At 57.3% G+C, this 13,784-nt stretch overlaps 6 protein-coding genes across 6 annotated transcripts; 3 read left to right on the forward strand and 3 right to left on the reverse strand.

The window, feature by feature from the left end:
• Positions 1 to 224: 224 nt before the first annotated feature.
• Positions 225 to 1,962, forward strand: GGTG_10766 (hypothetical protein; the record flags this gene model as incomplete). Its single annotated transcript, XM_009228642.1, has 5 exons — positions 225 to 719; positions 797 to 827; positions 884 to 1,080; positions 1,150 to 1,312; positions 1,397 to 1,962. 5 exons carry the CDS (start codon positions 225 to 227, stop codon positions 1,960 to 1,962), a joined length of 1,452 nt encoding a protein of 483 aa, XP_009226906.1.
• Positions 1,963 to 2,099: 137 nt separating this feature from the next.
• On the reverse strand, positions 2,100 to 3,058 carry GGTG_10767 (hypothetical protein). The gene has a single exon (XM_009228643.1). The coding sequence runs from the start codon at positions 2,928 to 2,930 to the stop codon at positions 2,154 to 2,156; it is 777 nt and encodes a 258-aa protein (XP_009226907.1). The 5' UTR covers positions 2,931 to 3,058; the 3' UTR covers positions 2,100 to 2,153.
• A 379-nt stretch (positions 3,059 to 3,437) lies between these two features.
• On the reverse strand, positions 3,438 to 4,812 carry GGTG_10768 (hypothetical protein; the record flags this gene model as incomplete). Its single annotated transcript, XM_009228644.1, has 2 exons — positions 3,438 to 4,258; positions 4,687 to 4,812. 2 exons carry the CDS (start codon positions 4,810 to 4,812, stop codon positions 3,602 to 3,604), a joined length of 783 nt encoding a protein of 260 aa, XP_009226908.1. The 3' UTR covers positions 3,438 to 3,601.
• Positions 4,813 to 6,027: 1,215 nt separating this feature from the next.
• On the forward strand, positions 6,028 to 10,215 carry GGTG_10769 (hypothetical protein). The gene is made up of 2 exons (XM_009228645.1): positions 6,028 to 6,670; positions 6,780 to 10,215. Exons 1-2 carry the CDS (start codon positions 6,222 to 6,224, stop codon positions 9,745 to 9,747), a joined length of 3,417 nt encoding a protein of 1,138 aa, XP_009226909.1. The 5' UTR covers positions 6,028 to 6,221; the 3' UTR covers positions 9,748 to 10,215.
• Positions 9,770 to 10,953, reverse strand: GGTG_10770 (hypothetical protein). The gene has a single exon (XM_009228646.1). The coding sequence runs from the start codon at positions 10,922 to 10,924 to the stop codon at positions 10,184 to 10,186; it is 741 nt and encodes a 246-aa protein (XP_009226910.1). The 5' UTR covers positions 10,925 to 10,953; the 3' UTR covers positions 9,770 to 10,183.
• A 753-nt stretch (positions 10,954 to 11,706) lies between these two features.
• On the forward strand, positions 11,707 to 13,000 carry GGTG_10771 (hypothetical protein). Its single transcript, XM_009228647.1, has one exon. The coding sequence runs from the start codon at positions 11,995 to 11,997 to the stop codon at positions 12,697 to 12,699; it is 705 nt and encodes a 234-aa protein (XP_009226911.1). The 5' UTR covers positions 11,707 to 11,994; the 3' UTR covers positions 12,700 to 13,000.
• The last annotated feature ends 784 nt before the right edge of the window (positions 13,001 to 13,784 follow it).

Below are 13,784 nucleotides of genomic sequence, written 5' to 3' on the forward strand. Positions count from 1 at the left end.
AATAATAAAACCACCGTTTCCTGGCTCACTACCACCTGCTTTGGTAGCCACATAGCATCCAATCCACCCTGATCCAGTAGGTAGCCATGGGGCTGATAGGTATCCTCACCGCGCCCGTGGGCTTCCCAAGGCCGCAGTATCTGTGGATCCTCCCCGCGCTTGTCGTTGTGGCGGTAAGTCGTTCCAGCTGCTCCCCGTGACGCCAATGCTCTGACAACCCCGACATGGCGCAGAGCTTGACCTACTACACGGCCCTTTGCATCTACAACCTTTACTTCCACCCGCTATCCAAGTACCCCGGTCCCCGCCTGGCGGCGGCCACTCCCTTTTGGCTCATCTCGTCGTACCTCAGCGGCAAGGCGCACGTGCACATCTCCGAGGCGCACGAGAGGTACGGGCCCGTCGTGAGGACGACGCCCGGCGGCCTGTCGTACATCAACCCCCAGCAATGGAAGGAGATTTACGGCCACAAGGCGGCGGGCCAGCCCGAGTTCGGCAAGCAGGCCTTCGCGTCGGCCGTCTTTGAGGAGCCGACGCTGCACAACGCGGACAGGGAGTACCACGGCTACGTCCGGAGGCTGTTCCACCACGGCTTCTCCGAGAGGGCCCTCGCGGCGCAGCAGGCCGTCTTCAAGTCGCACGTGGACCGCATGTTTGAGGGGATCGAGCGCGAGTCCCAGGGAGGCTCACGGCCCGTCAACATCATGAACTGGTACAATGTGGGTTTGCTGCATGCCAGCTGCTCTAACCAGCGCCTGTCCAAGAGACGCTAACTTGACATCATTTCTTTTGGCAGTTTTTGACGTTTGACTTTATCGGCTTTCTTAGTGAGTTACAATTCCGATACCCCTTTTCTGACAATCGCCTGTCTAACAGCAACAAGCCTTTGGGGAGTCCTTTGACTGTCTTCGGACATCTTCTCTACACGACTGGATCAAGCTCTTCATGTCGTTTGGCAAGCTATTGCTCTATGGCCAAGTGCTGCTTCCCTTTCCCCGCCTCCTGCGCATCCCGATTGCTTTGTGGTTGATTCCCGCCAAGTTGAGAGAAGACAGACGCAGAGCCGGGGTTCTGCAAGCCGTAAGTTACCTAGCCCATGGCCCATGGGCATTTCTTTTTCTATCTTGCTAACAAAGGTGGGATCCGTAGGAGAAACTCAAGTATCGACTTTCAATGCAGCCAAAGATCCCCGATTTCACAGAAAAGATGGTCGAGGCCTACAACCAGGGCAAGATGTCTTTTAACCAGCTGGAGGGCAACTCGACCCTGCTCATCGGCGCCGGGAGCGAAACCACAGCGGCAGCGCTGGCCGGTATGATTTCACTCTCCCCCGCCAACGCGTCCGCAAGCCTTTGCGCCCGCCCAGTTTCTGACCAACCCCCCCCTCGTCCGACAGGCCTCACCTGGCTCCTGACCCAGAACCCGCGCGTGCTCGACAGGCTCACGGCCGAGGTCCGCACCGCCTTCTCCCGCGCGGACCAGATCACGCCCGCCGGCGTCAACGGCTGCCGGTACCTGCTCGCGTGCGTCGAGGAGGCGCTCCGGGTGTACCCGCCCCTGCCCCAGCCGCACTACCGCATCGTGCCCGCAGGCGGGGCCGCCGTGGACGGGGACCTGCTGCCGGGGGGCGTCGTCGTCAGCGTCCCCAAGTACGCCGCCGCCCGCAGCCCGCTCAACTTCTCCCGCGCCGCCGAGTTCGTCCCGGAGCGCTGGCTGGGCGGCGGCGGCGAGGAGTTTGCCGGCGACCGACGCGACGCCTCGCAGCCGTTTTCGGTCGGTCCGCGCGCGTGCATCGCCAGGAACCTGGCATACTTTGAGATCAAGCTCGTGATTGCGAGGCTGGTGTGGCAGTATGACATCGAGAACAGGACGGAATGGGACTGGATGGGCAGCCAGAACCTATGGCATTTGTGGGAAAAGGGGCCGCTATGGCTGGGGTTGAAGGCTGTCGTTCGCAAGTAGGGAGGAAGGCAAGCAAGGTTTGGTGACGTGTGACTGTATGTATTCTTTTCAAGCTATCAAGTCCGTGGGCAGCCTTGTATTTCTGCAGACGGTACTGTCTCATAGAACACAAACTGCTACAAAAGATACTGTGACATAAGATACACGCTTTTTTTTGCCAGATAATCTTCCCACACACCAACCACAGTCCATCAGACATATGGCAGTCTCGTCAAAACGTACACGTTGAACAGCGCGACCATGGTGCAGCAGACGCCCGTGAGGTAGAAGACCGGGTTGTCAAACACCTCGGGCCACACGAGCACCCACCTCGAGTAGGGCGAGAAACACGTCACCGCGTCGACGACCGACAGCACGGCCAGGCCCATCCTCGCGCCCCTGCGTGACCCCCGCTCCAGCCACAGGCCGCCGGGCCCGACGCAGGCGAGCACCTTGGCCAGCAGCGTCCAGTGCGGGAACGCTTCCGGGCCGACCATGTAGTTGACGGTGAGGACGAGGCAGTAGAAGGTGAAGAGCTGGAGTAGGCAGTGGACGTAGGCGAGGGTCCTATCTGGCCTGTTGTTGCCGTTGCCGCTGCCGCTGCCGCCCTTTTTCTTGTCGCCGTCGTCCTTGTCGGCAAACAGGCCCTCGCGCTCGTGGACGACGGCGCGGTAGATGCAGTAGACCTCGAGCAGGCTCCACACGGCCAGGCCCTTGGACATGGAGGTGAAGTAGGCGTGGTTGCCGTGCCGGGGCGCCTCGGTGGCGAGCACCCAGGCAAAGACCGAGTCGTGCGCGAGGTGGAAGAGGTGGATCCATAGCGGCAGCGGGCCCCTGCCGTCGGCGTGCGTGAGGTGGATGTAGTAGACGTACTGGATCATGCCAACGGTCGAGTGCAGCAGGCTCACGCGCCCGAGGAGGCCGCTCTCGTCGGCCTCGAAGGCGGCAACCAGCCGGCTATAGAACTCGTAGGAGGGGGAAGAAGCCATGACTAAGGTTCGGTTGGTCCCTTGGTGCTTGTCGAATCCGTATGGTTGGGGGGTTGGGGTGGGGAATGCTGTTAGGTTTTGTGTTCCAGATATCAGATATCCTCAGGGCTCCTAACATAACTTGCCTCCCACGGGGTGGGCATGCAGGCTTTTGTAGATGCTACACAACCGTGCCAGCGACTGGGCGGGGCCTTGGGTCCAAGTCAGAATAAACTCCCGGCCTGCGGCCCTACGCCGAGTCCGAGCCGCCCTGGCGGGGCCCTCAATCCCACTTGGATGCCCTGATGGTTGCAGCAGTACGACTCGTGGATTTTTACCCTTGCTCTGGTCTAGGGACCTGACTCTGAGCCTGCCGTTCCGTCGCCAGCCATTCTATCTTTGACGTCTGCGTCTCAACGGTGCTACCAGGAAATCTTGCCATAGGACAGAGTTATAGCTAGCCATACTCTAGTTAACTGCCACATACGACCATACCTGCTGGAGTATATGGCATCCAGTCCTCTTTAGGGATGGATTAATACTGGGAGAGAAAATGGGACTCGGAATCCTCGGCCTCTAGCCAATGACACCCCACCATTAGCACCCCAACACCAGAGAGAAGCTCGGTGCCGGAGGTAAAGAGCTGGGCGAAAGGAACCATGCTCCGTGCTGGCACCTGCGCGTTATCGTTATCAAGGCTGCCAGTCCCCCAGTTTCGTGAGAACAAATTCGCGCCCAGTCACGTTTGGTGGAGGATGAGGCGTGGCAGAATAGGGAAATGTGGCGTCGACTGGAGGGAGGCAGTCGAGATCCGACTGATCCCATCCGAGCTCCTGAATAGGCACCTCGCTATTGACGTCCCGGCTGTATCTCCCGGCGCAGTAGTCAACCCGGATCATCTCGCGGAAGACGGCCGTGTCGTGGTAGAATCGACCGTGCAGCTCCATGGACTGGCCCGCAGACATCCCCAGGCTCCAGCCGACGACCAGCGACCCGGGCTTGGTCAGCCGCTGCACCGCGGGCCATAGGCAAAAGCCGTTGCTCGGGTGGTCAAAGAAGTCCGTAACGCCGCACACGATGAGGACGTCGACGCGCCCGCGCAGGGGCTCGAGCTCGGTGGGCTTCTCGTCGCCCTCGTCGTAGATGTCGGCGTGGAGGAAGCGCACGGCCGGGTCGTCGGCGGTGCCAAAGAGCCGGTTCCCGAGCGTCCAGACGTCGGCGCGCGAGTCGGCGCCGTAGAGCTCGGGGCCGGGGCGGGACGCCGCCTCGAGGGCCCGGTCGTGCCAGGGGCGGCGGGCAAGGCATGGAGCCAGGAAGTGCCAACGGCCGGCCCAGGGGTCCGGGTTAAGCTGCCAGAGAGCGTAGCGACATGGCCGTCGTCGTCGTCGTCGAGCCTACCTGTCATCGCGGCATCTCCAGACTGCTGCTGGATTCCATGCTTGACGGTTCGGCAACTTGGCCTCAGCCGGAGGAGCGGCGACGCGCTGGCAAGCTTGGACGGCGGCAGGTTTAGTTAGAACCATACCACGTCTGTCGAAAACGGTGGCAGCGACGGCGAAGGGGAAGGCGCCCTGCGCGACGGCAGGAACTTTTGAACCGCGTCGACAACCCTCTGTCTCGGGCCGTCTCGGGTCCTAAAGTCCCTAAAGCGCGATCCAATCTCGCCAAAAGTTGCATCGTATACGGGTGGTCTCTTGTTGGCAGTGGAGGCCGGTTGGTGGAGTTGTTTGGGCCATAAGCAAGCCCAGGGCGTGCGACGGCATGATAATTATCTCACGCGAATCGGGTGGAATTTTGCTTGTCGGTGGCAGAAGGGTGCGCCCACCCATGGCTGGATCACTTCAAGGTCCCCTTTCTTTGTTGGACGGTGAGGCTGGGAGCAAATGGGATCCAAGACGTCCATTTTTGGAACCCAAAGTCCAAAACTGACAGACAACTCTCAATCTACAACCGGCACACAACCGAATTTTGTTTACGCAATCAAGCAAATGGTCCACTTCAACAGTCCTTTGCCAGAATACTTGCCAGATTATACGCTTAACCAAAGCAAACTAGCAAGAACCATCAATACCCGCCATCATCTACGGTACTTCGAATAGAACTTCGTTATTTTTCGTGGTACTTGTAACGATGACCGACTAGGGAGACGTGGGAAATGGCTTATGACCGCTGCAGGCCTTCCTCCGAGGGCCCCAAGCGTAATGGTGGAGAGCCTCTTGCATCTGCCGATTTGCTATCGAGCGGCGACTATTGAATTTTGCTGCGTGGAGAGGATACCTACCAAGCAGCAATGGGTTATCCGGCCGAGCTGGGGCACATGTCCCATGATATATACACCTCCCTACTACATCCCTAGGACCTAGGTAGCCCAAACCGCAGGTATGCACTTGGTTTCTTATGCCAGCACAGAGGGAGAATGGTATCTGCACGGCGAAGACTGCGATGATGTCAGCCCCGAACAAAGCCCACGATTCTCTCCCATACAAGTCGAGCAAAGTTGCGCGAGAGGGGCACCGATTGGTTGGGCCATATCGCTGGTGTCTGGCAGTAAGTTACACAGCCTTGGCCATCTTGGGCTACTCCCAATGGATCGGTGTGATCCTCCCTCCTGAGGTGCCACGGAAAGCGTTGAACCCCCCTTCTTGCCCAATCTGGATCGGTCCAAACGTAGTGCTGCCAAAAGGCGTAGGTGTGCGATTCGTGTTTATTCTCTTGATAACGCCATGAAATGCATGCGGATTGACCTGCATCATTACATGGTGCCTTTTGTTGAGCCGCCTCGGGGTGATAAAATACTTAGGCTGGGGGCGCTCGTGTACCTGTGTGGTAGATACCTACCTCTAGGTACCTAGATACCGGCCTACCTAGGTAGATAGCCTGTCGTGCACGCGTGGGGTGGCGAGAAAGCAGCCGGGCGAGGCGGTTTGCGAGACAGTTTGCAAGGCAGCCAAGAAAGCGACCTTCTTCGTGGCTTGGATAGCACTCGTTCAGCGCTCGGGTCGGCCAGCTGCAAGTCTGCAGCTGCAGCGGCTGTTTTTATCAAGCGACGTGCTAGGATTGGCTGCTGGCACACAGCAGCCCCCTGCCTAGCCCCTTGTGCCCAACTCCGCCACACAAACGAGGCCCGACGTTGTTTGCCGCTCTTTACTCCCACGAGCTCGTTCTCTTTCACACGATAGTCTCACGACCTTAGGTAGGTAGGTAGTCCTCCCTATCTTCCTACTTGGTTCCCCGCTGCCTCTGCAGTCTTGCACCCGTCAATCTGTCGGCCCGTTGTTGCTCTGCCTGCTGCCAGGCCCCCAACTAGTCGCCATGGCCGGCCTTGAACCCCTTGCGGCGCTGAGCCTGGCATGCAACGTGTTCCAGATCGTCGGAATCGGGAGGGAGATCATCACCACATCTCGCCAGGTCTTTCACACAGGAGCAATCGACAGCAATGCCATCCTAACCGACAAAGCAGCCCTGCTCGACAAGATCGCGACCGAGGTCCATGCCGCCTGCGTGGCAGCAACCGCCAACAACGCAACGCAGCCCGGGCTCGAAAATGACCTACTTGAGGTGTGCCAAAAGTGCCAGACTGTCTCACGCGCCCTCGTGGATGGGGTGAGCCGCCTGACAGGCCCGGCCGCGGGTGGCAGTCGTGTCACGGCCGTGAGGATTGGCATAAAGAGCTTCTGGAACAAGGGAGAACTGAAGATCTTGGAGGAAAATCTCCACGCAGTGGAAAGCTTAATGAATACAGGGATGATGGCCCAGATCTTGTAAGTTATTGCCAGTGCTATCTAACCTAACCATCTCGCGAAGCACAAATAGACCGGGTACCCTATGACCTTCGCCCTTGATGCTAACACATGCCCTTTCGACCCGTAGGAAAAGAATCGACAGTTCCAACATCCAGCTCGACAGTCTCAGCCAAAACCATCAAGAGTTCGTGCGCGAATACAAACTAGGGCAACGCAGCCTCACCAATCTTGTCTCCTCCGAGGCTGTCGCAATCCGCGGTGCTGTCTCGGCAGAGAGCCAGAGATCTGAAGCCGGGGTCAAGCAGCACATAACACAGGAGATCAGTCGATCGAGCCACGAACTTGCTGTTCAGATCAGTGCGGTGGCGCGCGAGTCTACACACCAAGTGTTGAATGGGGCAGAGAACTTCCATTTAGACGCTGCTCTCGAGGCCAAGAGAGACCGTGTTCTACAGAGCCTCAGGTTTCCGGAAATGAACGGACGCAAGAACAGCATAGACCCCGAGCACAGGCACACCTTACAGTGGGTCTTAGGCGAGAAGGAGCACCTCGCCACTGACTGGGACAGCTTTCCTGGATGGCTGCGCTCGGATGTCAAGATCTACTGGATCAGTGGCAAGCCTGGGGCGGGGAAGTCTACTCTCCTCAGCTATCTCTTCCACAATCCAGAAACCCAACGTCTCCTTGATTCAGGAAGACCCAACACTCTACGGGTCTCACACTTCTTTTGGCGCGCCGGATCAGAAATGCAGCAAAACTTCAAAGGCCTTCTATGCTCGCTAGTGTTCCAGCTGGTCGAACAAGACACGGGATCCCTCGTCTGTTTGCTAGAACAAACACCCGGAATTTCTGCCAAACGCTCGGACTCGGACTGGTCCGTCCGGGAGCTTCAACGATCTCTCCTGGCGCTGTTGAACAAATACTCCCGACCTGTCTGCATGTTTCTCGACGGCGTCGATGAAGTCAAATCCAGCGACGAACAATTTGCGGTGATGGACTTCATCGACGAGCTAGAGCACATCCCCAGCTTGAAGATTTGCGTCTCCTCCCGCCCGGAACCCACACTCAAGAGTCGCCTGGGTCGGTTCCCACAGCTCAAAGTCCACCATCTCAACCGTAATGATATTTATGCATACGCGCATGAGCGCCTCGGTGTTGGCAGCAGAACAGTTCCCGGCTCTCTGCTGGACTCCTCCCTGGTTGATGGGCTTGTAAGAAAGGCCGAGGGCGTCTTCCTGTGGATCCGACTTGCCGTCACCAGCATCAAGAGAGGCATGGAACACGGGACCTTGGCGACCCGCCAGGATGTTGCGGAGAGAATCGGCGTTCTCCCATCAAGAATTGAAAGTATGTGCGAGGATATGTGGGCAAGACTTGGCGACGACAGGCGAGTCTACAGGGAACGAGCAGCATTCTACCTCAATGTGATTCTCAAAACCGTTCTGAATCCATATCTTCGGCGCCACGTACCAATCACTCCACTTCATCTCCTCCTCGCTTCCAAGCCAGACCTTATCCCCAGCCTTGACATGTTGGAGTCCGATGAGCAGTTCAAGGCCACGATGGACCTCCTCCATGAAAACCTCAAATGGCTTAAGTCAGATGTCGAAGCGACATGTGTGGGATTTATAGAGCTGAGAACAAATACTCACTGGCCACGATTCATCATCTACCCATGGGGAGGGGATTGTCACTTTTTTTCGGATGTGAACGAAAGCACCACCTTCGAATTCGGGCATCGATGTTTCCTCGATTTTTTCATCGAGTCCACTTCAGCTCAAGCCATCCTCGCACACGCCCAGCTATCGATATTGCAAGTATGGATCAGAACACTGAAGGCAACAGCGGCCGCCTGCTCTTTATTCCTCTTCGTTCCCGACGCCAGCCGTCTCGCCGGCATCCGGGTTGGTGAGGAGGGCCCCAGCAGCCTGATGTCACATCTAGGTCTACTGAACAGTACACCAGCCCAAGATCCGTCTCCTACAGACAAGCTGAAGGTCACGCCACCCCTAAATCAAGAACTGCAGCAGGCATTTCAGAGCCTGCAGCAACTTTTTCACTCCCAGCGTCTATTCGCAATCGTTCCGCCGGATAAACGCAGAAGTCGCGGCCACAGATTCCCAAGAGACTTCATCACCCGGGGCTTGTTTTGTGGGCCGGAGGAGTTTCTTATGTTGGCAGCAGGCTGGGGAGACGAAAGAATTATCGGCTACATCACCGAAGAACTCCACTCGAGGCGGATATCTCGTCCAGATCTTTCACAGCTCCTACTGTACACGGTTGCGGGGCTCTCGCCCTGGGATGAACACACATTGAAAGCACGGAGGGACTTGGTGAGGTTTCTGCTGGATGCAGGAGCTGACCCAAACGCTGCAGGCTCTTTTCCTTTCGACTTCTACACCCTGACATCGATGCCGATGACCAGGCAACTGTGGCCGATGATGACCCCTCTCGTCAGTGTTTTGACGCAACCTATTTACCGGAAAGTGGGGGAATACTCAGACGAGCGCGTCCTCCACACACTCGGAACGATTACAAGCCTTTTAGAGCACGGGGCAAGCTCTCAAGACCTCGTTTTCTTTTCCGTTGCCGAAATTCAGCGGGGGTTAACGCCCGTATTTAGACTTCACAAGGTGAAAACTGCGGAGGATCTCCATGCCGTCTTCGCCGTTCCCGCAAAGTTGATACTAAATATACTCCTCGATCACTGCCGGAGCCAGCGCGCCCGCATTCGTGGCAGCCCCGAGCTCGAACAGGTCGAGAGAGTCGTCCTGCGGCTTCCGAAAATGGAGTCCCAACAAAGTCCGATTCTTTTCAGTCCGCAGCTCTTCGACAAGGAGACACCCCCAATCTGCGTGGAGATTACCAATCAAGGAGACCGAGAGTTTCTATTCGAAAGGATCACTGGCGTGCTGTCTACGACGCTTTTTCTGGATCCAAGTGAGGGTGAACACGGGGAGGCTATCGTGCAACTCCGTGAGGCCTTCAAAGACGTATCCTCACGAGGAACGGATACCGGCAAGACCATGGAGACCAGGCTGATAGAGCTTGGCCTTGCCGTGAGGGCGAAAGATGTAATGGATCTCAGGACATGATCACGGGGATCTTTGCGATATACCGGAAGGGGATAGGCTGGGGGAATTTTTTTGCTACCAGGCTGGCAAGCTAGCACTCAAAACGTGTGTGAAAGGCCGGTGATAGCGTCGGTGCCCATTGCATCAAAGTTTTCCCCACTCTATCCGGCTCTCTGGCGCTTAGCTTGCCTGAGCGGGTAGAGGTTCTTGTACCGTTTACTGCACTTTCTCCTGTTCTTTCTGCACAGGCTGTACTTGATGTGTTTCCTGCGTCTCCTCTTGCTCTTTCTCCTCCATCTTCTCTTGTACCCCCTGCACAGGCCGTGCTTTCTGTATCTTCTCCCGTTCGTTCTGGGTAATTTGCACACGTTGAGGCTCCACCACCTTTTCCAGCTCCTTTAACCCAGGTTGCTTGTTGTGACTTAGTTCTAATTTCTCTATTTTTATCTGCTCCGCGTTATCCTTGCTGTTCTGCCTCCGCCTCCGCCGACAGAGGCAACAAATGAAACAGGCGGTGGCGGCCAGAGCGACAAACAGGAGCGGCACCCCTACTATCAGAAACCACGCCACGGACTGGTTCCACTCGTCGTCGTTGGGAAGCGGCATCGGCCTGCAGTACTGCTCCGGGATAGTCTCGCCGGGCAGCCAGCTCGTCACCGTCGGGTCGTAGCAGGGCAGCTCGGGCGGCGTCGGCGACATGGAGGTCGTGTCGGACGCCTCCCAGCTGACGTGCCAGGAGCGGTGGACTTTTACGTGGCCTCCCCGGTACGGCTCCGTGAAGGTGATGGTCTGGAGGCACCCCGGCCATGTCGTGAATGTGCCCAGCCCCCTCAGTGCCTCGCCGACAGTTTGCCCCGGGTAGCCAAAGGTGAAGCCGGGGGCGCAGCAGTTGGCGGTGGAGATGGTGCGGTAGGTGGTCGTGGTGAAGATGCCGATCCCCGTGACGGAGGGGACGTAGGTGTGGCCCAGCCACCAGGCCGTCCAGCCGCTCGGGCACACGGCCGGGCTGAAGGTGAGGATGCCGTCGTGGGTGGTCGTGCCCGTGGTCCCGGTCGGGCCGGCGTCCCAGCCCGGCGGCTGGCACGGCGCGAACCGAGGGTCCGCCTGGTTCGAGGCGGTGATGGTCACCCACAGGTGGGTGGTCTTGGAGTGATTCGTGGCAAACGTGGCCACAAAGCTGCCCCTTGTTTTGATCCATATGTCGTCGCACGACGGCGGCGCCGTGAATGGGGTCGTGAGGGCCGCCGCTGCTGGAGGGGCCGTCGACGGCGTGGTGGACGGCCCCTGGTCCGAGGAGAGTGCCGTGGTGGTGCGCGACATTGACACTATCCCTACCAAGAAGCAACCTTGGCTGTGTGGGTTCGGTCGAGTTTATGGCGGATCAGCAATGCTCGAAGCCGTCACGGGCGAAAAGCCAACTTTAGTGAGTAGGGCATCGGTCTAGCATAACCTGATTCTAGATTGACGAAATGAAGGTTATTTTGTACATGTTTTGGTCTACAGGGGGTCCTCGCCAAGGCCTTCGCGGTGTGCTCGCTTCATTTCCATCCTTCGGTGCAGGGCCACCCGCACCCGAAAATGGGTCCGGCCTGCACCTCAATGGCCCCAGCCACGATGCTGCCCTCAAATGTCATTGTACTGCCAACAACCACAGCCTCACCTTTCCTTAGATATGGATCTTTCATATATAATCCCCAGGCCCTCGTCTGGGACAGCCGTCCCACGAACTTTGCACCCATCCCAGCTGAACGCTAGGGACCGAGGTTTAAAATTCTCCAATGTTGTAGCCAGAAGCAGAGAGGTGTCTTTGTATAATGGGCGCTCAGGGGTTACCGGCGTTGATTGGATCCATTTTGCACGTTGACGAGCCAGAGAGCAATCTGTTTGAGGTGAGGAGGACGTAAGGTGCCTACCTACCTAAGCACTACTCACGTGCGGGTGCACGGTGCACTCGCTGTGGCTCGGGAGATGTGGCGCGAACACATGCACTTACTTGACTTTTTTCCTCTTTGGGCACGAGGCATCCAACAGGTCGTGGCCCTTAGTTCCGCCTGCTACAATCAATCTGAAGCTATTCGAAGTATCCGCGAGCTCCTATCTAGCGATTTTCGACGGACTGCGCCCACGGCGCGTGTACACACGAGAGAACACGCGTTCGCTACCACCATCAGCTTCAAGTCACTACAATAAAGCGAGCATTGCCGCAGGAGACCAGCAATCATCCCGCTCGACTCCTTTCTTTTTCCTTTTCCTACACCAACCGACAAAATGGCGGAGATCCCAGAGCTGCTGGGACCCTGCAATTTTGAGGCCTGGAAGCGTACAGTACGCGCTCATCTCGCAGCAACTCGCAGCGCCGCCTTCATCTCCGCCAACCCGCCAGCAAGACCTGCGGGTGATGAGGATAGCGAGGAAGTCTCCAAGTGGCTCGCTCGGCGTACGATGGCGTGGTGGCGTATCCGCAGCAGTATCGACAAAGTTGTGGTACACCTCGAAATGGCCGGTTGGAAGCCCGCTAAAGACGATGATGATCAAGATCCCAAGGCGCTGTGGGACAAGGTGGTAGCCACGATCAGCGAGATGGCTCACGCCCGGGTGCACGTTTTGATCAAGGAGTACCTCAGCATGACAGTCGAAAAGTATGGCGGCGACGTTAAGAAGTATGCGGAGCGGTGGTTTCAGGTTCGCCAAGCGATGGACCAGGCCGGGTTCAGCATCCCCGACGAGAGGCAAATCAACAACCTCATTCACGGCCTCGGAACCTTGTACCCCAATTATGTCGCGGTGGCTCTGGATGACCACAAAGGAGAGCGTCGAACGCCTGCCAACCTCATATCTGCTGTGTTCGAGCGCGTCGAACTGATGAGCTCCTCGGCAACAATCAATTCAGACAACATCGACGACGGCGCATCAGATCATCAAACCGCTTCCGCACGAAACTGGTCCGGACGTCAGCGGTGGCGTCGCTATTGAGGACATCCACATCCACGGCATCGCTCGAGTTGCTCAATGTCAAAGTCTGCGAAGCAAGTCGTCAGCTCGTCTTGGATGTTCCAAGGCCTCGCCTTGGAAATGACCGGGGAGGTCTCCCCGTGGCACCCAAATATGACACGCCACCAAAGCTCCCCCAGCGGCGGCTTTCCGGGAGGCTAGTGTCAAGCGGAGGAAGTCTTGGAGGCATACTGCAACCTCAGTGCCCCCATACTAGACAGTAATATACACGGCTTGGCAATTAATCCAGGCGAGCCACACTCGGTTGCAGTTTGACCCCCAAGCGTTGACCCTGTCGTCTTTCAATCCCGCCCAGCGTCACCTAAAGCTTGGCGCAAAATCTCAAGTCATATGCAGTGTGTGTGGGCTGGAGCCTGCCTTGAAGTACTGTTCTTGCTTTCTAACCCCAGCCTACCTACGTTGTGCAACCCTCCCTGGCTGCTGAGGCTTCCATGTAGGACCACGGCACAAGAGCTCGGTGGGATACCTTGTGGCTTCAAGCTGTCCCCCCGCCTTCATCTTGCAGCATTGGTATGCAGATCCTTGTGAGGCCGTTTAGTATACGTGCAGTTCCTTGGCTGGCTGGTTTCGTCGTTGCCTGCCTACGGTTTCTGCGACCCAGCCTAGATTTCGAAGGAGGAGAAGCCTGCTTTTGGCCCGTAAAGAAACGGTTCCTAGGTGGCTCCATCAAAGATCTATTGAGAGATCTCCATGCTGTAGCTCTTTCTTTTTATCTCACTACTGCTGCTGCGTCAGACCACACCAGACCGCAGAGTGGCCTTGCTTGGCGACGATTGCCCAAGTACAAGGAAGCATCCCGAGGATCAAAAACTAGTGGTCATCCCAAATCCATGTCCCTTATTTTAGGGGGGCGTTTTTCTTTACCTAGCTGCCCTAGACGTGTACTCGGTTCACCAGTAATCTGACTGACGAACCAGCTCAACTTGCTCCAGGAGGCAACGACCAACAATGCAGTCTGAGCCTGGGCCTTGAGGAGGCCGTGGGAACTGCTATGGCAATGAAAATAAGCAGCTGGAACATTGCGATCCCCGTTGCTTCTACGGATC

This window comes from Gaeumannomyces tritici, assembly GCF_000145635.1.
Source record: "Gaeumannomyces tritici R3-111a-1 unplaced genomic scaffold supercont2.6, whole genome shotgun sequence".
NCBI lineage: Eukaryota > Fungi > Ascomycota > Sordariomycetes > Magnaporthales > Magnaporthaceae > Gaeumannomyces > Gaeumannomyces tritici.

Bases quoted from the DNA above. Each gene is read 5' to 3' on its own strand.
- GGTG_10767 (XM_009228643.1), bottom strand. From the start codon at position 2,930: ATGGCTTCTTCCCCCTCCTACGAGTTCTATAGCCGGCTGGTTGCCGCC.
- GGTG_10769 (XM_009228645.1), top strand. From the start codon at position 6,222: ATGGCCGGCCTTGAACCCCTTGCGGCGCTGAGCCTGGCATGCAACGTG. The intron at 6,671-6,779 runs GTAAGTTATTGC...TTCGACCCGTAG, and splicing joins GGGATGATGGCCCAGATCTT to GAAAAGAATCGACAGTTCCA.
- GGTG_10770 (XM_009228646.1), bottom strand. From the start codon at position 10,924: ATGGATCAAAACAAGGGGCAGCTTTGTGGCCACGTTTGCCACGAATCA.
- GGTG_10771 (XM_009228647.1), top strand. From the start codon at position 11,995: ATGGCGGAGATCCCAGAGCTGCTGGGACCCTGCAATTTTGAGGCCTGG.